Below are 24405 nucleotides of genomic sequence, written 5' to 3'. Positions count from 1 at the left end.
CCCAAATACTTAACAACTCTACGGTATTTTTTAAAAAGGGTTAGTTTTTGACGCATTCACTCTAATCCAGAATTACCCAACAACTGATTGTAAAGAATGCTGACAACTATAAAATCCTCTATTATTTATTTATTTTCCTTTACAAAGCTTCCTATAAAATTATATAATTAGTGTGTTTCCCCAGAGAACTCGGGGTTTCTGCTAAATGTTTTCTAGGCATTTTTCTTGTTCAGTCATGTCTGATTCTTCATGAGTCCTTTTGGGGCTTCTTGGCAAAGATACTGGAATGATTTCCAGTTCTTTTTACATTTTACAAGTAAGGAAACTGAGGTAAACAGGTCTACATGATTTATTCAGGTTCACACAACTAATGTCTGAGGCTGGATTAGAGCTCATGAGTCTTTTTAACTCCAGGACCAGCACTATATCTACTGTACAACTTAACTGCCATGATAACTTTTATAGTACAGAGCAAAGGATTCAGTCATTGTATTCACTCTAACCCAGAATTGTCTGTCAAACAGTAAAGCATGACAATATAAAAGTATTTAGTACTTATGGTTTCTCATAAAATTGCCTATTAAGTAGTGCACAGTCACCTTCACTTAGATCCAAACTCACTTGCATGTCATGTTATGACTTCCCTGATGTCCTCTTCAAGAAGGAAGGACAATAACCTCTTTGAGTAAAGCTGCCCTAGTGGGGACCCAATTGAACTGATGAGATGAGCAACACAGCTCTTTCTTTTCTTTATTTTTTTCTTTCTTCAGAGAATATCATACCCTTACCTAGAGGTACTCTATTCAAAGAAATGTAAAAAAAGAATCTGGATTGCTAAAACCTCCCACCATATCTTGGAGTTTACCAGCTGGATTTCTTTCTTAAAAACCATGTCTTAAATTCAAATAACTCTGGTTCTCATTCATTGGCCCATCAATGATCCCAGGTCAAGTCCCAATTGGTCATTGTTTGAGCCTGACTGACTCTAAGTGAATGTAAAGAGCAATTGTTGCTGTTTTGGCCAGAAATCTTGAGGGTTTTTCCCTCCTAGATTGGATTTTTTTGGGGACTAAGTAAAAAAGACCATTCTTTGCCTCAATTTTTACCTACCTGTAATTCCTGAGCTTTGCCTTAAACTGACCTTAAACTGTTAAAGAACTTAGCTTAAAAAGGCCAAAGTCTCCTATTGCATCTAGGATCATCTCCAGTTGTCCTGATCTGTATCTTACCACTGGACCTATCTGGCTCTAAAGGAGAAAGTGAGATGACCTTGAACAGTCCTTCCTCACTTAATAATTCACTCGCATGTCATGGCATCACTTCTCTGATGTCATAGTCCTCTTCAAAAAGGAAGGACAAACAACAACAGCAGCAAAGAGTTAATTACAACTGAAGACAAAAAATAGGCTAATCATTGAAACAAGGGAATCTGAGGATTATGCTTTCCAAAAGTATTTGTCCAAATGAGTCCTTGGGTGTCCTTAGTAAATGGAATTTTTAACCAAATCTAGTTACCTGAAGTGAAAAGCAAGAAGTACAAGGTACAAGTATACTCAGTGAAATAGAAAATTTTAATTTACCAAAGCAAAAATGTTTCCTCTCTTCAACAAAAACAAGATATTTCTGAACAGTAATAGCTTAAGCATAATTCACAAATATTCAAATTCTTTCCTTTCCAAGATATTAGTTGTAATATATGTTAACATAACTGTGTATGCCCATTATCATTATATCAAATTTTCCATTTTCTTAGATGACACTGAGACTTTTAGTTCATAAGGACATAGATTTAAAATTAAAGAGAATTTTAGAAATTATTTGAACTAATCCCTTCATTTTACAGATGAGCCAACTGAGGCCCAAACTTGTTTAAAATAATACAAGTAGTGAGTAGTAGCAAAATCAATTGGAACTACCTAGGTCCTTTTGATGGAGTCCTTGGTAGCTAGGTGGACATTGACAGGAGAGTCAAAATTACTGTCCAAAGTACTCCCTGTGGTAAGCAGGAAGGAGCACTGATCCAATTATCTCTTTAAGAGGACCTTTTATTTTTTTTCTTTTTCTTTTCTTTATCTTTTTTTTTTTTTTTTTTTTTTTGCTGAGACAATTAGGGTTAAGTGACTTGCCCAGAGTCACACACCTAGGAAGTGTTAAGTATCAGATCACATTCGAACTCAAGTCCCCCTGACTTCAGGGATGGTGCTCTATAGGACCTTTTATTCTTAAGTAGGCCTTTTGTCCTTGTCAAATTCCTTGCATCAACAAACTCCACAATTATGGTATCCAATCAGAAGGCTAAGTTCTGATGTCAACCCTTGAGGTTATTTTTTTCCCCCTATAAACATCTATTGATACTGTAATCCCCCACTAAACTTTTTTTTTTTTTTTTTTTTTTAAGGAATTCAGTCTGTCTTATGGCAGTTTCAAGGGTTCATTAGGAACTTCAATCCCTTTGTGGCAGCAAACTGATTAGAACTAAGATTGCCTAATGGCATCTTCCCCCTTATAAATGGCAGGTTTCTTTAAGGAACTTAGCTTCTGTCTTTCCTTTTGCTAATAGTTAAAACTCCCTTTTGGAACTTAGTACATGTCAACAGCATAATAAAAACTTTGCCTTTTGATTTGAAGAAGGTATAATTTTACAAACTGAGACACCTCACAACACTAGACCAAAACCCCAGTATACTTTTAGGGTCCAAACCTTCTCTTCCCAACAGTTGATAGATTGTACAGGGGGAGTTCTGAAGCCCCAATATATTGGGGGGTTCAATGCCTCTGACTCCATATCTCATCATTTTGATTCTAATGCTGTTCTTTCCATTGTAGAAGGTTCCTGCCCACTTGGTAATAGCTGTGCTAACTACCTTGTATTTCTCAAATACAATTTTTAGCCACTCCTCAAAATACTCATGACCTAACAAAGAAGAAAATAATCAAAGATATGATGTAACAAAAAATCACTAGACTGGGAGTCAGAAATATTGGGTTCACAGTTATCTCTGCCATTGACTATCTAGTCAAAGGTCTCTTACCCTCAATTTCCTCATCTGTAAAATAGAGACAATAGTATTTGCACTTCTGATTCTCATAGGATCTGGGAAAGGATCAAAGGAGATGATGTGAGGAAAACACTTTGTATTACTCAAGTGCTAAATAAAACTCAGATATTATTAAATTTTAAATTAGATTATACTTATATAGCTACAAAAGTTATCCAGCATAGAAATCCAAAAGCTAAGATAAAAATTAAGCAAAGATTAAAAAAGGATTTTCTAAGGAAGAAGGCTATAACAATTTAATCAGGTGGTATATAGAATCCTGGTATATAAAGTCTGGAAGATCTGAGTAAAGTCATAACTTAGAAAATTACTAGGTAAGTCACTGAAGCTCTCACAGCCAAACTCAGTACCCTCACCTGTTAAATGAGGAGGGCTAGACCTATGGCCCTCAAGGGTTATTCTATGATCTTATGTTTCTATGATTTAACAAGGATTGATGGAAAAAAAGGTTTTAAAAAAGAAATATACTGCAGAAAGGATTAAAGTCAACTTCAGAGACAATGAATATGATGAGTAAGGGTCATTCAAAGTGCCAAGAAATCTTTTTTCCACACAAGTATCATCTCCACCTTGGTTTAGCTGCCCAAGAATCCTCTCCTGGCCCAGTAATAATGTTCCTCTCCTGGTGTTTTAAGTAATTTTCAGCATATGTATGTTAGTGACTATGGGAGGAAAGAATGCATCCATTTGTTATGCTCAAATAAATGAAATTAATAAACTCTCTATAATTACAGCCATTAAAACCATTAAGTTTTAACTATGGCTTGAAGGGATGAAAGGAGGGAGATTTAAAATTTGCCAGCATTAGGAGATGGTGAAATTTTAATATTTTAAATTACATTTTGGATATGAAAAAAAAAAAGGTATTAGACCTTGGGGGAAAAAAATTATTTTGACTCCAATAAGAATGTGAGAATATTTGGAATGAGTTTTGATCCATATAATGATGCAGATCATTTAAGGAGGGTACATTCAAATCAATGATTTTGTTGACCCAGTTGACTACTTATGAATACATAAGATTGGATCCCTAAAATTAAGCATTCTTATATAAAAAGGCAGCAGAGGAGGCACGACTTGGAGTCAGAAAACTCATGTTCAAATATCAGAGTCTTCCCCTCCTAGATTGATTTCTTTTGGGGGGAAAGACTTAGGGAAAGAGCCATTCTTTGCTTTATTTCTTTCTTACCCAAACTTAATCACTGAATGGGTGTTGATAAAGTCAAACTGAGACCTGTTAAAAACCTTAGCTTAAAAAGCAAAGTCTCCTACTACATTCAAGGCCATCAATCAATCTATATCTTTCCACTGGATCCAGATGGGTCTGGAGGAGAAAGTGAGGCTGGTGATTTTGTACCACCCTCCCTCACTCAAATCGAATATACTTTCATATTATGGCATCATCTCCCGGATGTGATCTCTTTGAGAAAGAACAAATAACACAACATATTAAAACATTCTTTCTCCCTGTGGTCCAGTGGTTGCAACAGTCTCTGCACAAACAATCTCATATATTTATAAACACAATAAGTGAAGAATTAAATTCTCTGGGTCACACCCTCTCACTGATAGGATTACTAAAAGATTCTTTGTGTGTAACAGAATAAAAGGTCTCAAATATATTTCCTTAATGTACTTCTATTCTCTCAGAACTTCTCCCTTTAGTTCATCAAGTATGAGGAGAGATAACTTAGAAAGATAGTGTTTTTGAACCCACTTGTCTAAAGTCACTTAACCTGTGTTTCCTTATCTATAAAACAAGAATACTTTACACCTACTTCACAGAGTTGTAGTGAGGCTCAAATGACAGCATAATTATAAAGTGTTCAGCACAGGGCCTGTACATAGTAAGCACTAATACAAATGTTAGCTATTTTTCTATTGACCAAACAAGAAGTTATCACCTACCCTCGATCTTTTTGTTTAGCCTCATAGTTCTTTATTAATTTCCCTACTGCTTCCTCTGTCCAAGAGTGTCCTGAGAGCCAGACTGGATCAGGTAGAAGAGAGAACGACCACAACCTTTCACTCACTGATGCCTTCTTTCCTTGCTCCAGAAAAACAAAGATTCTCTCCAGGCTAATACCTTCTGGGTAAGGGAGGAGGAGTCATGTAGCCTTTGAATTACAATTGACCCACAATAGAACCAGGACTACTACAACTACTGAGATCAAGGCAGATCACCAAAGACAAACCGAAGTCAGGGAATTTATTGATCACCCTCACAAAACTCATTGAACAATTGATGGGCCTTTCTATGCTAGCAAAGGCCATAAAATTCAGGGGACAATTGATAAGCCTGACTGTGCTAACAAGACCACAGAATATGCTAGCAAGGACAGCAGCTATTGGAGATAGAAACTAAATCCTAAAGGGAGAAAGTCCAAGCAAAGATTGAGAGTTTACAAATCTTCTCTAAACCCATCTTCTCACCCTACACAATCTCTTCCTAACACCTATCCCTCCAACACCAGATGCAATAGAGTTCATCAATATTACTTTAAGATTACAATATTATGGTCATTCTTCTTTTTAAAGTTCAATTTCCCTTTATGTCTTAAAAATAGCCATAATTATTATTATCATCTTTTTCCAAGGACTCTTTCTCCAGGATAGTCTCCCTATAATACTGCCATATTCCCTTTCCAAGTGAAGGGTGGATTTGGAAATTAGAAAATAATGTTCATGTTTTTCCCTAATGCCAATTTAAATTTTTTAACTAGATCTCTTTTATTCCCACTTCAACCTTCATCCAATTTTACTTCGATCCTTTATAAAATAATGGCCCAGTGGACTCCCTCTTGAGGTTACATCCTTAAAATTAAGAATTGCTAATACCCTACTAGAAGAGAATTGGTAATATCCCACAGAAGTCCATACCCCAAAATATCAAACAAAAAAAAAGAAAAAAACCCATGTGTATAAAAAGATTTTAGCAACACTTTTTGTAAGCAAAGACCTTGGAAAATAAGGGGATGCACATCAACTGGGGAATGCCTAAATAGATTATAGTACATGGTTGTAATGGAATACTATTGTGTTATATTAAAAAATGATGAAGGATGATGGTTTCATAGAAACCTGGTGAGACTTGTATAAAGTAAGCAGAAACAGGAGAACAATTTATTCAACAACAACATTATAAAGACAAACGATTTTGAGACTTACAAATTCTGATTGACACAATGAATGACCACAATTCCAGAGGTCTTATGATAAAACATGCTACCTGCCTAATGAAGGAAACATGATGGACTCAGAGTTCAGAATGAAACAAACATTTTGGGGATATTACCAATGCAGGCATTTGTTTTGTTTGACTGTATATTTGCTGCATAAGTTTTATTTTTTTTCTTCTTCATTGGGGGGGGGGGGAAGGAAAAAGAGCAAAAATGTAAGAAAATGGAATCTTATTCATTGATTTAAAATTTTTTAATTTAAAAAAAGATCGAAGGTAGTAGACCTTCTAGTCATATTTCTGACAAAATCATTTTTCCCTTCTAACTTTACTCCACCTGTTGTTAAACTCATTTTAGAACTGCAATAGAAAAGAAATTCAGAACCTCATTTTTCCAATATGGGATAAGTTCTCCAAAGAAATTAAATTTTTCCATCTGTGGAATTAGAATTCCACAGATGGGAAAAATTAATTGATTGCCGAATCAATATTTATTGTCTTAAATATTCCAGGTACTATATTAGATACCGGAGATACAAATGCAAAAAAGTGAAATAATGCCTTCTAGCAAAATGCAGTTCTAATGGGGGGACACCAAGGACATAAGTAAATATAAACAAAATGCATATTTCAATTATAAATGGAAGATAGTTAATTATAAAGAAGAATGATACTAGTAAGGGGAAAAAAGGATAGAGATGAAAAAGAGCCATATTCCAACTACAGATGACAAAAGTGGATCAGAGTAATATCTAAGGATATTTGTGTCTTAGTCCCATCCAATCATGGGCTATCAGAATTGAAAGAGACATTAGAGAGCATCTAATTCAACCCTATCACATTATAGATGGAGAAAGTTGCAATTGAGTTGCAATTCAGAGGCTATTTACTTTCAAGAGAAATTAATTGTTCAAGACCATATAGCAAACTAGAGTGAAAAATTGGGATTAGAAATCTCAGTCCATGCCCTTTTCCACTGCACCAAAATTGCTGCTCATAAATAGCACTTCATGTGACAGAATTTCACTAATGAAAAAGAAGCATGTAGTATAACTCTCTTAAGTGATACCTATAAATTTAGGTTAAGTCAATCTAGCTAAAGGCAGATCCTTTATAAGGGAGCATCCAGGGGTTGTAGAAATAATTTCATATTAAGATATGACTGAAAATAACAACCATTTCCCTCATGTGGCATGTGCTGTAAATTTTAAGCTTTTTAAGATTTATGAGCAGTAAGAGTCATATGCTATCCTAATGGTATCCCATGCTGTGATGATAACCTTTCCAGAAGCCAGGTGTTTTTTATGTTTGGGTTTACCATCAAGCAAAGCAATCAACCATTGCGTTATACCACTGTCCGGAAGCAGGCTACCAAGCTGCCCTGGGCACCAACCTCAAAATCTAAGCCAGGCCAATCTTTGGGTAGTTGGTAACAGTTCTTTCTTATACATTCACCATTGTAGAAGTGATGGTGAACATTCACCAAATAAGACATAGAACACTGTCTCAGGGCCACCGTGTTGGATGTACCCAACTACATCCCAGTTCTTTTGTGACAGATAAACTCTATATTCTCAGGTAATTACTGAATTACCCAAGTCACATGTTGCTTTCAAGATCCACAAACTAGGGCTCTACTATAGAAGGTAAAGGCCTAGAAATATGATTCAGGATTGACTCAGATAAACTCAGATTTTGATACTCAATAGTTTCTCAACTCACCCTCAATTGTTTTTCTTCTTTGATCAGAGAACTGAAGGTAGTGGGGTAGAACATGAAACTTTTCCCAAAGCATTTCTTTATAAAGGGCTGTCAGGTAATTACAATGTCTACCAGCAGCTCTGTTTGCCTTAAATTTCATATGCCCACAAGTACCCTTTTGGTGCCTATCACCACTTATCCCTGTCCAGCTTCTTTTTGTATATTGTCTTCCTCCATTTGAATGTAAGTTCCATTAAGCTCTCTGAAGGCAAAGACTGTCTCTCTTATTTGCATTCCCTACACTGAGCATAATACCTGGCACATAATAGTTACTTAATGAATGTGTATTAAGTTAAATTGAACTGAATTTATTGATAATCTCATGCTTTACAGTGCTTAAGTGAAATTCCACGATTTCTAAGAATATAATAATAATCATGGTGAGATTCCTTTCACTTGCTTTCCCTTATTTTTCCTTCTGATCACAGAAGGATCCTGTGATCAGGAAGAACGGAAGAACTATTTTGTTTCTCTCTCCACTTTTGCCTCCTCCTCTAAAGCACTAAGGGATAGAAATCATCCTTCTACCACCTTTCCTTAGTTTACTCTCCGGTCACAAAAACATAGAATAGTAGGATTCAAAGCTAGAAAGCTACTTTAGAGAACATCTAGTTTAATTTCTTCAGTTTTACAAATGAGAAAACACTGTAAACTCCCTGTAACCTGCTTCTCCACAGCTACACACATGAATGTTCACACCTTTTGATTATTTTAACTACACAGGAATTCTGTTGCCAAGATCAAGAATTCTGAAAATCTTTCATCCAGTCACAATTGATTATTATTATTATTATTAATTTATTTTTCCTTAGGCCTTACTTTTTCTAAACTTATTCTTTATTCTTACCATTTTTTTTCCTTTTCTCACACCATCACCACTTTCCAATACTGTTATACTTTGTTATTTCTAACCCTATGTCCTGTTGTGATACAGGAGCCTCCTGCCAGTGGCTGCTGGAGGTCTAACTCAGATCTGTAGAATGTATCTCTCCATGTGAGAGGATGATGACGATACAAGGAGACTGAGAGTCAGTTGCATTGTCTGACTTCTCCCCTCTTCACTCTACCACCAATTTATTTCATTCCCAATCCACAAGGAACATCTGTGAAGGCTGCTTTGTAACTCCTTCAAGCGTTATGATCCACAGCTGGGGAGGCTCTCTGAGAATTGACTTGACCTTTCACTTAGGCATGGTCCTTAACAATTACCTGTTTTTTGTTCTATAGGAGTATGATTATCCTCCCACCTCCTCACCTCCCTAGGATGGTCAGTAAGTTTATTCAGTGGCTGTGAGCTAAGTCCACATGCTAAGTTATCTGAGTCCGTATACTAGGGAGTACAAACAGCACTATATCAGGTATTGAAGCTTGTGAGATGTCATGGGGACAAACTTTCAAATGGAGAAGAAGACTGTAGTCAGAACAGGAATTTTTCATTTATCCTATGATAAATAGGATTTAAAGAATCCGATATAATCAACTAAAAATCTACTAGAAATGATTAACAACTTTAGCAAAGTTGCAGGATACAAAATAAATCCACATAAATTACAAGCATTTCTATATGTTACCAACAAAGTCCAGCAGCAAAAGATACAAAGAGAAATTCCATTTAAAATAGCTATATATAATATAAAATATTTGGGAGTCTACCTGCCAAGACAAAGCCAGAAACTATATGACACAATTGCAAAACAATTTCCACACAAATAAAGTTAGATCTAAATAATTAAAAGAATATCATTTGCTCATGACAGAATTTCACTAATGAAAAAGAAGCATGCAAATGCTTAAGTGATATCTATAAATTTAGGTTGTCAGTCTAGCCAAAGGCAGATCCTTATAAGGAAGCATATTCAAGGGTTGGTAGAAATAATTTCATATTAAGAAATGACTGACAATAACAACCATTTCCCTCATGTGGCATGTGCTGTAAATTGTAAGCTTTTTAAGATTTATAAGCAATAAGAGTCATGTGCTATTCTAATGGTATCACATGCTGTGATAATAAATATAACAATTCTACCTAAATTAATCTATTTATTCAGTGCCACGCCAATCAAACTGCAAGAAATTATTTTACAGAGATAGAAAAAATAATAACAAAATTCATATGGAAGAATAAAAGATCAAGAATTTCAAGGGAATTAATGAAGTTCAGGTCAAACCATGTTATTCACCTACTTCATAAACTCCAGTTGTCCCCTATTATCTCTAGGACAAAAATATAAATCTTATGTTTATATTATACATCTCAACCTGACCCCAACCAGATATATATTTTCAATTTAAATTATATTTTTATATTTTACATATATATATATATATATACTTTATATATTCTTTCTTTGAGATAAAATTACTTTCTTAAGCACTCCAACTTTCTGTCTTTGCTCTTGCACTAGCTGTCATCCATGCCTAGAATCATTTACTCCTTACCTCTTGTCTCTTAGACTCTGCTCAAAATTCAGCTCATGGGTTACCTTGTTTCTAAGCCTTTCTTGACTTCTCCCTCTCTCCCCATTAGCTTTTACCTTTCCCAAAAAATCATATATCTATTTTGTAGGGCTTCTGGAGAATGCCCAATTTCCCCAGAGGCATCCCTATGGGGGCTTGCCTGGACATACCCAGATCTAAAAAGTAGAGGTATTCTGCATTGTATCAAGTGGGTGGTGATAGCCTCCCTTGAGGCTATCCTATATACACATAATATGTATTTACATATATAGGATAGCTAGAATCTTTCAAACTAGTGAAACTGAGACATCTCTTTCTGGCACTTTTCTGGCTCACACTCTTTCCTGTGGGCTCCTTTCCTCCATCATTCAGAGGATGAAGATCACAAGCAGGGACACCATGAACTGAACCAGTAAGAGGGAATAGACTTCCTTTCCCCCCACTCTTCCCCTTCTTTTACTATGGCTCAGAGAAATGGATCTGAAAATATTTGACTCTTCTGTTTAACATATCTTTCTCAGGTTTTGGGTGGAAGTGGTAATCCCTACCAAACCTGGGAGTTCAAGCCATGGTGAACTAGAAGCCAGGATTGCAAATGGTTTAGTGCAACCAGCTGGTCTAACCAAGAGACCGAAGGAAGCCAGGGTGCCTGATACATGACCCCAAAAGAAATTTCAGGCTTGGAATGTTACTGTACTCTATGCCCTGCTTCTTAAACTATGGGTTGCAACCCCATTTGGGATCTTAAAACTGAATGTGAGAGTCACAAAATTATTATCAGTAAATATTTGATTTACATACCTATTTTATATACCTATATATTAGAGATTATGTAAAATTTCTTCGGTGAAAAGGGGTCATGGATGAAAAAAGTTTAAGAAGCCCTGGTCTATACAAATGAGGCTAAACAATAAACCTAATCCTTTTCCCTTCTGAGCTGATACAAAAGGGAAGGAGAATTTATGCCTCCCACATATTGGGAAGGTAAGTTTATAATTGTAATTTTAACTTTTGAAGCAAATATTTCTTCATAAAAGCTATTCTGTTAGTGGCCAAATGGAACTGTGGTGCAGAGAACTTTCTAAACTTGGAGAAATACCATGGGAGGGAGCTGGAGACATTTGCAGAGAACAATAAACATCCCCTAAACCCATTGGGAGAGAGGAGATATATAATCTACTTGGTTTCAGGCTTCAGCTTTACTATTTGACATTTCAATAAATGGCCTGAATTAATTTCTTTAAGTATTGACTGATTTTATCTCCCTTCTTTACAAGGAATTCACAAAAGTATTCTCCAGTATCACAATCTGAAAGCATAGATTTCATTATAATCCAACTTTCAAGACCATACATTGCTACGAGAAAAACCATAACTTTGACTATACCAATCTTTGTGGGCAAGGTAGTAATCAATGCTAAATTACTTATTGATTCAGTAAGTGAGTTGCCCAAAATCCTTCAGCAAATAAGTGACTAATCCAGGATTTAAATAGCTTCTCAGCTACCAAATCTTTTAGTCTTTCCATTATATACAGCTTGTAATGTGTGTGTGAATGTGTGTGTGTGTATGCGTGTGTGTGTGTGTGTGTGTATAGTCCCTTTAATCATTTAAGGGTTCAGTTTTGAAAATGCTTCAATGTCCTTTGGCCAAATGTTAATTTAGGTCATATTTCTATGTGTATGGAAAATTGCTAGGTTTTGTTTCAATTCAAAACTGTATAGATATTTATTGCTCTTTACGATATGTTGGACATATACTGGATTACTTGCCATCTAGGAGAAGAGGTTGAGGAGAAAGGGGTGGGGATTGAAACACGAGGTTTTGCAAGGGTCAATGGTGAAAAATTATCTTTGCATATGTTTTGAAAATAAAAAAGCTTCTATTAAAAAATGAAAATAAATAACATGAATAATGAATAATTTAAAATCATTTACTGGGAAATTTTCATTTTACAGGTAACCAGAAAAATTCAATTTAGGGCTTACAGAGTGAGGTGGGTTGAGCATGTCTTCCCAAAATATATGGGTTGCCCTTTTCATCTCTGTTTATAGACCACTACAAAGACCTCTCAGAAATTTTTTCCCCTGACTTTCTAGGGCAGGAATTATAGAATTATAAACTGTATGCTTCCAATTGATACTTGCAGAGTTTGTCTTTTGGCTGAAATTTTAAATACAATGAGAACTCTCAATTTTTAGTGACCTCTGAGATACCACATGATTGATAACATCTGCCTCCTCTTACATTCCAAAGAAAAAATTCCCCTCCTTTTCTCTCCTGACCAACACCCCCAAGTTCTCCCTAGAATATATAAAATGACTTCTGTTCAAATGTTAAACTCAAGTACATGTCCCAGTGGTTACATTTCTGTGAAAAGATTGTTTTGTTTTTTCCTCATCTTTTTATGATTCCATATAACTAAGTTTGGCTGGTGAGACTCCCTTGGAGAAATTTCTTCATCCAGAGGGATAAGAGAAAGAAGATGCTAAGTAAACAGCAAGAAGAAAAAGAATATATGAAGCAAGCTGAGTTATCACTTCCCAACCAATATATAAAACTTTATTTTCTCTTCCTTTCTCTTAAACACCCCTTTTTTCCAAGGTAAGGATTATGGCTTCTGACTCTGTGGGGTTTAAGAGAGAAATGGGTTTGATTTTTCAGAATGATAAGACCTAGATCATAGGATCATGTGATTGACTCATATTCCTCTCAATAATTGGCATCCCATTTAAAGCCCTGTTCTCACTGGTGACTCCTTTTTTAGAGGGGCTGCCGTGTTAAGAAGTTCTCCAGCCACATTTCTCCTCATTTGCACCTCAACTCACTCTTATAACCTTCCTTCTCCTCCTTCTCAATAGGGTAATTGCTCTCTTCTAGGTACTCTTCCCTATCCCCTTTCAATTCCTTTTTGTGTGTTGTCTTACTCCATTAGAACAGAATCTCCTTGAGCATAAGGGATCACCTTTTCTGCTTGTATTTGTAGCCCCAGGATTTATCACATACAAGTGTTAACTGTTATCATTTGTCCTTCATTCTCTTCTCTTTTTTTTGGCAAGGCAATTGGGGTTAAGTGATCTATCTGGGGCTGCACAGCCAGTAAGTGTTAAATGTCTTAAGGCCAGATTTGAACTTGGGTTTCCCCTGAGTCTTATCATCTTTGGGCTCAACATCTCTAGATCTATCTACATAAGACAAACTCTCAAGACTGGACTTCTGAATACCATTCAGCTTAATCCACATGTTCCCTAAAATATATTTAGAAGAATTGCATATTTTTAACCTATCACATTGCTTAGGATAGGGAGGAGGAGAGGAGAGGGAGAAAAATTTGGAACACAAGGTTTTGCAAAGGTGAATGTTGAAAACCATATTTGCATGTATTTGGAAAAATAAAATACTACTGGGGGAAAAAGCATCCTCCCTAAATGTGGCTCCCATAACTGAAGTCAGTTGTGCAGATGTGGTCTGACCATTCTACCAAATAAACCACAATGCCTTTCAATAAGTTTCTGTGGCTACCTATTGCCCCTGAGACAAAATACAAATTCCTCAGCTTGGCACTTAAAGTCCTACACAATCAGATTCCAATCTACCTTTCTAGATTTAGTCCATACTACTTCCCAATGTGTAGCATATGCTCTAACCAAACTGACCTATTTGTTGGTCCCCCAATTCAGAATTCCATTTACTATCTTTTATAAATTATTCCCCCAATCCCTAAAGTATTCTCCTTCCCTTTCACTTCTCAGAATGCTTACCTTCAAGATTTAACTCTAATGCTTGCTCCACAGAATGCCTTTCCTGTTTTCTGCAGAAAAAACATTGTTAGGATTCTCTCTCTCCTCAAGATATTGGTTGTTGTTCAATTCAGACGTTCCAACTCTTTGTGACCCCATTTGGGGCTTTCTTAACAAAGATACCTTTTCCTTCTCCAGCTCTTCTTACAGATGAGAAAACTGAGGCAAAGAGGATTAAGTGACTTGCCCAGGATTACACAGCTAGTAACTATCTGAGGCCAGATTTAAATTCAGGTCCTCCTGACTCTAGGCCTGGCAATCCTATCTACTGAGTCATCTACTTGTCCAGAGATAATCAGTTACTTGTATAAATCTTCTAATAGAATATAATCTCCCTGAAAACAGGGAATGTTGTTTCTTTTTTTTCTTATCTCCCATGCCTTATGCTTAATCACTGGTTTTTGGATTGGATCATTTATAGTTTCCTTGAAAAATAGAGTTCTACCTCTGCTAATTATTCTATCAACTGACCATAAGTCGAAAGAGGGGCCACTAAATTTAGCTGTCACTAAATGTGTCCAAACACAGAGTTGAATATTCTCAGTCCAGTGCTCAAATAGTTTTTGAGAACAAACTGAAAGTAATCAAATAAAAAGTATCTTAATCAGTGTAAGCCCCCTTCATTTTCATGCTAACTTCTGGAACTGCCCTGATTTGAGTGCTCTTCTTTGACCATTCTCAAAATATTTTATGGATCTGATGTCTTTCTTCCATTCCACTATTATCACAATAATAATGCACACGCAGCACTTTAAAAGTTTACAATGTGCTTTCCTTTGAGTCACATACTGTAAACATTTTTCTCACTTTATAAAAGAAATTGAAATTCAGAAAATTGCTCAGAATCTTACAATTAGTTAAGAATCAGAGCTTATATGTATGTGTGCATATATATGAATATATATATGTATGTGTATATACACACATATATATATGTATCTATATGAAAATATATCCACATTTAATTGTAACCTTAAGGGGCAGGGAGGAAAAAGGAAGGAAAATAAAACATGCACAGCAGAAAACAAAGAAACATACAAGGAAGCAAAGAAAAGATGGACAGCTATGAATAGAATTTGTAGTATTTATTATATTGGCTTTCTTGAAATGGAAATTTATTGTTTTATATTTTGAATCCTTTGTAATATTATATTGTGTCCATAGCAAAGTTCTTTTTTTCCTATTTTCTATTTAATTTATGATAAAGTAAATAAATTGATAAATAAATGAATAAATGGATGGATGGATGGATGAATGAATAAATGAATGAATAAATAAATGAATGGAAAAGAAAAATGAATCAGAGCCAAGATTAGAAGCCAGGTCTTTTAACTCTCAATGAAATGCCTCAACCACTATATCACACTTCATGGTTTCATCAATCCCACGTTCACTTCTGCCTCAATTGTCTGACTTTCTACTTTCTGAATCTACACAGGGAAAATCTGTTGCAAAAGCAAGTTTTTCTGTGTATTTTTTTTGTTTGTTTCTGTTTTTGCCAGAATTCTCTTAAGAGACTTTACTATGCTTCCAACCCATAAAATAAACAGATTTTGATACAGTACATTTTCATGACACTCCTCTCCAAGCAGAAACAGGAAGTCCAGCTCAAGACTGTTCTGCCTAAGCAGGGAATTTGGTCCTCTGCTATCCAGACTACATGAAAACTTTAAATGCCCTATTAGGCAATTTTATTAGTAGAATATTATTAGAACCTCTACAACCTCATCCTTCAAAGCATAGTCCTCATTTTTTGATCAGGCTTTTCTCAGGAAACATAACTATAGCCACAGACAACTAGGTGGTCTGAGCAACCTCAAATTCATCTTAAAAGATTATGGATAACAGATGTGAAGGTTCCCTAATAACAGGAGAATCTCCAAAGATTCTTTTACAAGAATAATCCTAAACTGAGTGGATGCCCATCAATTGGAGAATGGCTGAATAAATTGTGCTATATGAATATTATGGAATATTATTATTCAGTAAGAAATGACCAGCAGGAGGATTTCAGAAAGTCCTGGAGAGACTTACATGAACTGATGCTGAGTGAAATGAGCAAGACCAGGAGATCATTATATACTTCAACAATAATACTATATGATGATCAATTCTGATGGATGTGGCCCCTCTTCAACAATGAGATGAACCAAATCAGCTCCAATAGAGCAGTAATGAATTGAACCAGCTACACCCAGCGAAAGAACTCTGGGAGATGACTATGAACCATTATATAGAATTCCCAATCCCTCTATTTTTGTCCACCTGCATTTTTGATTTCTTTCATAGGCTAATAGTACACTATTTCAAACTTCGATTCTTTTTGTACTACAAAATAACTGTTAGGACATATATGCTTATATTGTATTTAATTTATACTTTAACATACTTAACATGTATTGGTCAACCTGCCATGGGGGGAAGGGATGGGGGAAGGAAGGGAAAAATTGGAACAAAAGGTTTGGCAATTGTCAATGCTATAAAATTATCTATGCATATAACTTGTAAATAAAAAGCTATAAAAAAATAATAACAATCCTAGTATTCATTTTTCCCCTACAAAAAAACCAAAGATGTTTACAGTGTCTTACCTTGCTGTGGAGAGGGCCTCCATTGGCAAAGATCCTTTCTGATATTCTAACTTGGGTTTGAAGGATTCTCTTGGTTGATAAAACTGATAGGTAGGATAATTATCTGCATACTCTGTAAGAATGCATTTGTTCTCTGATTGTTTGTAAATCTTGGTGGGAATGTGTGGGCAACGATGGCGCCTAAAAAGGAAAGCAGAGAAATTAATTATTCCATTAATATTTGAGATACTTGAAGGCTTCAAGCGGTTAAATTTTTGGAAAGGAGGAAAGGCTCTTTATTGGCAATTCATAGACAATGAAACAATTCAGAAAGGGTCATCATCACCAGCAGAAGGTTAATAAAGGCTACTAAATTATGTTTAGCCAAGGCTATTGATCTACTGAGAAGACAATTTACTAAGGTAAAAAAGAATTGTAGCAATCGTTGAGTATAATTCTCTCATTTTATGGATACAGACTAAAGTATACAGTAATTTGCCTAGCTATCTGCAAAGTATTGAAGCAGTTACTATTGAAACAGTTAGAAGAAAAAATTTTATAGTGGGACTATTACTAAAGGCTATGAATTCAAGTACACCAGCCAAAGTGTGACCTTCAAAAGGAGACTACACAGTGCCATGAAAAATTGCCCTTGATTGAGAGTTTAGACAGGTTTGCAAGCCAGCTCTGCCACTGTGCCACCATGGGTAAGTCATTTCAAAGTGGAAGAATTGGTTGATTTAGACTCTCAGCAATCTCTAAGGTCCTTGACAGATCTAAACCCTAAAACAAAAGTGTGTTAATGATAGAAGAAAAATTAATTTTTAAAAATTACATTAGAATCTAATTAAAATATTAATCTAATTATTAATTATATTAATATTTTAAAATTAAAATATTAAAAATAAAAATTAATCTAAAAATTAATTCTAAATTCAATATAACACTATGTAAATCAAAATTTTTGGAAATGTTAGCATTCAAAGAAGTCTGAGGGATAATGTGATTATGTCTGCTTTTACTCATTTACAGAATCATTAGGAACTAGAAGGAAACTTGGTGGCTGGGAAGTCAAACACTCTAATGTGTACAATGAAGAAAACTGAGGTTGAGAGTTTAAGTGATTTGCTTAGGGTCATACAACCAAAAAAGATCTAAGGTGGAATTAGGACTCAGGTGATTCTCCCTGATTCTAAGTTCCAGATATCCATTACAGTATACTGCCTGTTTGCAGCAAGATGGTAAAAATATTTTTCAACTCTATCATATCATTAACTTGTTCATTACATTAGGAATTGGGTCATGTTATTCTATTTCTGAAGGGTCATTGTATTCTATTCTAATTGTATACAAATATAATAAAATTTTCTTCCTAATTTTCTGCATCCTTCTATTGCTAGCTACATAGGTTTCAAATCTTTTTAACGTAAAAAGATTTTACAGACTCTCATATATATCACTCTAAAACAACTGCACTATTAATAGTATTTGTTAAGAAAAATATTGGATGTCAAAAACTTCTATGAATTCAATAATACTTGTAAATTAATTTATATTTTATTTATCGTATGTCCTTTGGAAAAATAATATATATATATATATATATATATAATACTTGGTACAAAAATGGATTTCTGAACAAAGTCCACTGATTTATTAATCTCCATTGTAAAATCTTTTCCTCTTAAAAGTTTTTTGAATCTTCTGCAATGACCATAGGAAAAGTGTAAAGACTTTGATGGAACTAGGGTCAGAAGAGCTAATCTCAGGTCTCAGCTCAGTTTCCTCAGATGTAAAATGGAGATAGTAGGATTTTAAAAATTTATCTCACAGGGCTTTATAGAAAACACTTTGGAAGCCCCCAAAAGTGCCAAGTGAATATAAGTTCTTACTATCATGCTTAAGATAATGTTTTAAAGTTATCAAACTGTGCATACCCTTTGATCCAGCAGTGTTACTACTGGGATTATATCCCAAAGAGATTATAAAGAAGGGAAAGGGACCTGTATGTGCACGAATGTTTGTGGCAGCCCTTTTTGTAGTGGCTAGAAACTGGAAACTGAATGGATGTCCATCAGTTGGAGAATGGCTGAATAAATTGTGGTATATGAAAATTATGGAATATTACTGTTCTGTAAGAAATGACCAACAGGATGATTTCAGAAAGGCCTGGAGAGACTTACACGAACTGATGCTGAGTGAAATGAGCAGGACCAGGAGATCATTATATACTTCAACAACAATACTATATGATGACCAGTTCTGATGGATCAGGCCATCCTCAGCAACGAGATCAACCAAATCATTTCTAATGGAGCAGTAATGAACTGAACTAGCTATACCCAGAAAAAGAACTCTGGGAGATGACTAAAAACCATTACATTGAATTCCCAATCCCTATATTTATGCACACCTGCATTTTTGATTTCCTTCACAAGCTAATTGTACAATAATTCAGAGTCTGATTCTTTTTGGTACAGCAAAATAATGTTTTGGTCATGTATACTTATTATGTATCTAAGTTATATTTTAATATATTTAACATCTACTGGTCATCCTGCCATTTAGGGGAGGGGGTGGGGGGGGTAAGAGGTGAAAAATTGGAACAAGAGGTTTGGCAATTGTTAATGCTGTAAAGTTACCCATGTATATATCCTGTAAATAAAAGGCTATTAAATAAAAAAAAAAAAAAAAAAAAAAAGATAATGTTTTAATAGATCACCTAAATAAAATCATTTATTTCATAGAAATTTCTTGTCTAGCAAAGTGTTTCCAGCCAAGACAAGTGAAAAGACCTCTGGATATTCATGTGTATATTGTAAAGTGGATATCATTACAAGAAGTTAATATAACTAGCAGCTGGATGAACACATTGCATAATTGACTTATATTTGCAATGCAATTGTAATTTAAAACCACAAGGCTCATTCCTTTAAGAACTTTGAAACCTAATTTTTTTTCCTTTCTTTCCTATGACTAAGAATTTGTGTTAGCTACTGTAAAAGAGAAAACACAGGCAATACTGTCAGTCAGTTAACAAGTACTTTGGTGTACACAATTAGACTAAATGCTTCAATATACAAAGAAAGATAAAAACAATTTTTTCTGGAGGATTCTGCATTATAACAGGGAGACAACATGTAAATAATTAGGTCCCTACACATAGAGGAGCCAGAAGGTAATCTGAAAGATAAAGGCACAAAGGCAGGGAAGGGAGGGGGAAAAGGTCATTGAAATGAGTGATTTGGAGATAATTGCTAACTTTAAGAGAGAGCAGTTTCTGTATAATGATAAGGCTAAAAGCTAGAGTATAGAGTTAAGAAAGGAAGTGGAGGCACCTGATCAGTTTTATAATTACTAATAAAATCTTTAATATATTTATATAAAGAGAAAAGCTATTTTGAATGATGATAAAATCAATCAATATCAAATGTTTAGGAAATAAACTACCAAATTATATACAAGATCTATGTAAAGACATGCACAAGAACAACTAAATGAAATTAAAATCTCTCTTTGCCTTGCCTGTATCTTATGTTTGGTATACATCTCTTCTCCTCTCTTCTCCCTCACAGAAACCCTCTCTTCCTTCAAGATGCTCCCCCCATCCCTAAGCTCCTCAACTACTAGCACCCCCTCCTTCTCAAACTATTTTGTATTTAATAATCTAGTTTGGTTTGTATTTATTCTCTCTATATTTGTTCTCTTTCCCACTGTATATGTGCACATAGACTTCTCTACCTGAATCATACTACATGTTGTACTATAAACTATACTATTAAACTATAAACTATAAATAATTGCTTTTGTTCCAGGATCTTTGTGTCCATAGTTTGGCATACATAATAGGTGTTTAATAAATACTTGTAGATAACATAGTACACAGTAAAAAGATTATGTGATGATCAACCGTGACAAACTTGGCAGTTCTCAACAATGTGATGATTCAAGACAATTCCAATAGACTTGAGATGGAAAATGCCAATCACATCTAAAGAGAGAGAACTATGGAGAGATTATGGATCAAAGCATAGCATTTTCACCTTTTTGTTGCTGCTGTTTGTTTTTTCCTTTCTCATGTTTTTTCCCTTTTGGTCTGATTTTTCTTGAACAACATTACAAAGAAAGAAATATGTTTAAAATGATTGCATATACTTAACCTATACCAGATTGTTTTTTGTCTTGGGGAAGGGGGAAGAGGGGGAGGTAAAGGAGTGAGGGAGAAAAAAATTTGGAACACAAAGTCTTACAAAATGAATGTTGAAAACTATATGAATTTGGAAAAATAAAATACTATCAAGAAAAATAAGTAAATAAATGCTTGTTAATTGGTTGCATTACAAAGAGAGAAATATGTTTAAAATGATTGCATATACTTAACCTATACCAGATTGTTTTTTGTCTTGGGGAAGGGGGAAGAGGGGAGGTAAAGGAGTGAGGGAGAAAAAAATTTGGAACACAAAGTCTTACAAAACGAATGTTGAAAACTATATGAATTTGGAAAAATAAAATACTATCAAGAAAAATAAATAAATAAATGCTTGTTAATTGGTTGCACTAAGTATTTTAGAGAGATATCTAGTGCATATGCATACTATATATAAAAAATAATATAATAAAAATAGCAAAACTACTAAAGAAAATAACCCAATAGATTTAATATAATACCAATCAAAATGCCAATCAATGGACTAAAAATAGAATTAGATGAAATGAAAAAATTTCAACAGAGGAATAATCACACAAAAATAACATGATAAATGTTGAAAAGATGGATAGAAAATTTGTACTTTCAAATTTCAAGTTATTCTATAAAGGTGCTATTTATCAAAACTGATGCTATGTAAAAAACTTAAAATTTAACTAATAGTGCCAAAGAGATTATCCAATGTTAGAACCAAAATCACTTATGAGACCTTTATTTGATATTCCCAAGTCCATAAAACAATGAGAAAGGGAAATGTTAATCCATACAGTTAGGAAAAATATATATCAGTATAAAAAAAAAAAAAGTTAGAACCATAACTAATATCATATACAAAAGCTTCTTTAAAAGTATGGGTTGTAACCCTACATGAAGTCATGAAACTGAAAATGGGGTTTGTGAAATTAGGATTTATTATCAGTAAATGTTTGATTTGTATATCTATTTTATATACCTATGTACCTAAAGTAGTATAAGATTTCTTGGGTGAAAATGGATCATGAACGGAAAAATTTTAAAAGCCCTATGATACTAAAATGAACTCCAAATGGATGAATAATCAGACTTTTTAAAACAGCAAAAGCTTGGAAAAATGCAATCATATCTGCTGCAAATATGGACTAGTAAAAATTTCATCTATTTTAACAAAAAAAATTATAGGAAATAAAATAGATTTTGTTGTGCAAAAATAATATTCTTAACAACAACAAAAAATACAACCAGAATAAATTTTTAAAAATTGCTTCAGACTAAAACTTGATATCCGAGTTCTATAAAGAATCAATAAGACTTTACAAACAAATAAACTCATTCCCCAGAGGACTAGTGATTAAAAGAAATAAATATTCAGTTTTCAAAAGAAAACAACAGAAATTATCAACAATAACTATTTGTAATATTCTCAACTAGAGAAATATGAATGTTGAATGCTGCACTATCACTGTACATGCAATTCAGTAAGAAAAGCATTTTAAAATGATAAAAGTTAATGGTGGCAATGCAGTAGAGAAATCAGTACCTTATCACACTACTGTTTGATGTGTGATGTGGGACTTCCATGTACAATGATCATAATGTAATATATACAATAAGAATTCTAAAATTCTTCATAATCTTAAAAGTAATTCCTGTACTAAGACTATACCTTAAAGACACTATTGAGGGAAGGAAAGACCTAAGCAGAAAAAATATTCATAACATTTTTCATAAGAGCAAAAGTCTAGGAACAACCCATATGTCCAACACTTGGGAGTTGGCTGAATAAAATGGGACATATGAATCCAAAAGGATATTGCACCATAATTAATGCTAAATATGAAGAAAACAAGGAAGTATAGGGAGACATGTGATTTGATGCAGAGTGAAGAAAATAAAACAGGACAAAAATATACATCCTGACTACATATATGGGGCAATAATATTATAACAAGAGCAAAAACTTCAGGAGGGAAAATGCATAGAAGAAAAGGATTCTAGAAGGGGAAGCAAACAGAGCCTTTTGTTATTTTGGTGAGGGTCCAAGAAGCTTGCAGCAGGCTCCACTGGGGTTGTCTGCAATTTTTCCTTTTAGAGAAATGAGATTTGTATCAAATATTCAGAGCTGAATTCTCCCTATCACTATATAGTTTGTCTCCATGCTAATTTTGTGATCTGAATCCGGAATCCAGTATACATTCAGTTTTCCTCATCTATGGAATGCTTTAAAAATTCCTTCTAGCTCTAAATCCCTTGATTCAAATGCTGTCATGGTCTGTTGTGAAGATTATTAGCCCAGTATAATCTTCCCCAAGGATAGGGGATGAACTTGATTGTGAATGACATGCTATAATCACTCAGGTTCCTTCATGGGCATATAGATTTTTCACATAAATCTGAGACGACAGAATTGTCATCATGGTAACATCAACTCCACATTCTCTGTGATTTCCTCCTTCCCTAATCTGGGGATTAGGAGCTTCCTTAGAACAGAAAAAAGGCAAATCTTACCAGCAATAGTAGTCCCCAAACAGAGTTTGTGGAAAATCAAATCCCTAACACAGAGATTCTTAATCTAGGGTCCATGAATTTTTTTAAAACATCATTTTGATAATTATATTTCAACATAATTGGTTTCTCTTCTATTTATTTTTTCATTCAGTTAGAAACATTGTTCTGAGGAGATATGCATACATTTAATTAGACCTGCAAAAGGGGTGCAAGAAAAATTAAGAAATCCAACCCTAAATTCTCCTTGGCTTGTGAGAGATGAACTACAATGGCTTAAGAGGTTACTCTAGTCAAGGAAGGAAGGAAACATTGGAGATAATCAGATATTATCTTGTATTTTAAAAGACACAATTTTTAAAAGTTAAGAAAAATGATAGATTTTAAGTGAAAAAAAAAAGTTGGGTTTTTTCCATAATATTATTAGATTGTTAAAGTTAGAGGAATGTTAGAGATTCATTTTAATTCAAGAAATACATATATGTCCAAATGTATTAAATATTAAATATATATTCCACTAGATAGATAGATAAATGAATAAATAAATATACTACTTGTAGTATCCATAGTGTTAGGGGAAGACAAAAGGAAAAAAAAAAAAAAAAAACAAGAACAACAAAAAACAGAACAATCCCTGCCTTCAAGAAATTTACATTCTTCTTTCAGGGAGAAGGAATGATGATCTGAGGGGACATGCTTAATAGACTTGAAAAGCAGGCAGCTGCTACAACCAGAAGTCCTCATGTAGAGATAAGTTAACTCTACAAGAATTGAGCAAAAACAATTCTAAAACTGCCTGGCCCTCTGATATCTGCTCTCTTAATTTTTTAACCTTCTCATCTCCCTATTCACCAAAGGAGCTAGGAAAAAAGAACTGATGCAAATATTCTTC

At 34.3% G+C, this 24405-nt stretch overlaps 1 protein-coding gene across 1 annotated transcript in view; it reads right to left on the bottom strand.

Moving 5' to 3' along the window:
- SAXO1 (stabilizer of axonemal microtubules 1) overlaps positions 1-24405 on the bottom strand; it is a 115664-nt gene that overhangs the window by 10962 nt on the left and 80297 nt on the right. Inside the window, exon 2 of the mRNA XM_031961474.1 lies at positions 16847-17026. Coding sequence (XP_031817334.1) covers positions 16847-17026 — 180 coding nt within the window. The remainder of the gene's footprint in view (positions 1-16846; positions 17027-24405) is intronic.

The sequence above is a fragment of the Sarcophilus harrisii genome, chromosome 1 (assembly GCF_902635505.1).
Source record: "Sarcophilus harrisii chromosome 1, mSarHar1.11, whole genome shotgun sequence".
Classification (NCBI taxonomy): domain Eukaryota; kingdom Metazoa; phylum Chordata; class Mammalia; order Dasyuromorphia; family Dasyuridae; genus Sarcophilus; species Sarcophilus harrisii.
Note: the sequence above shows the minus strand (reverse complement) of the source record. Positions and strands in the feature narration are given on the sequence as shown.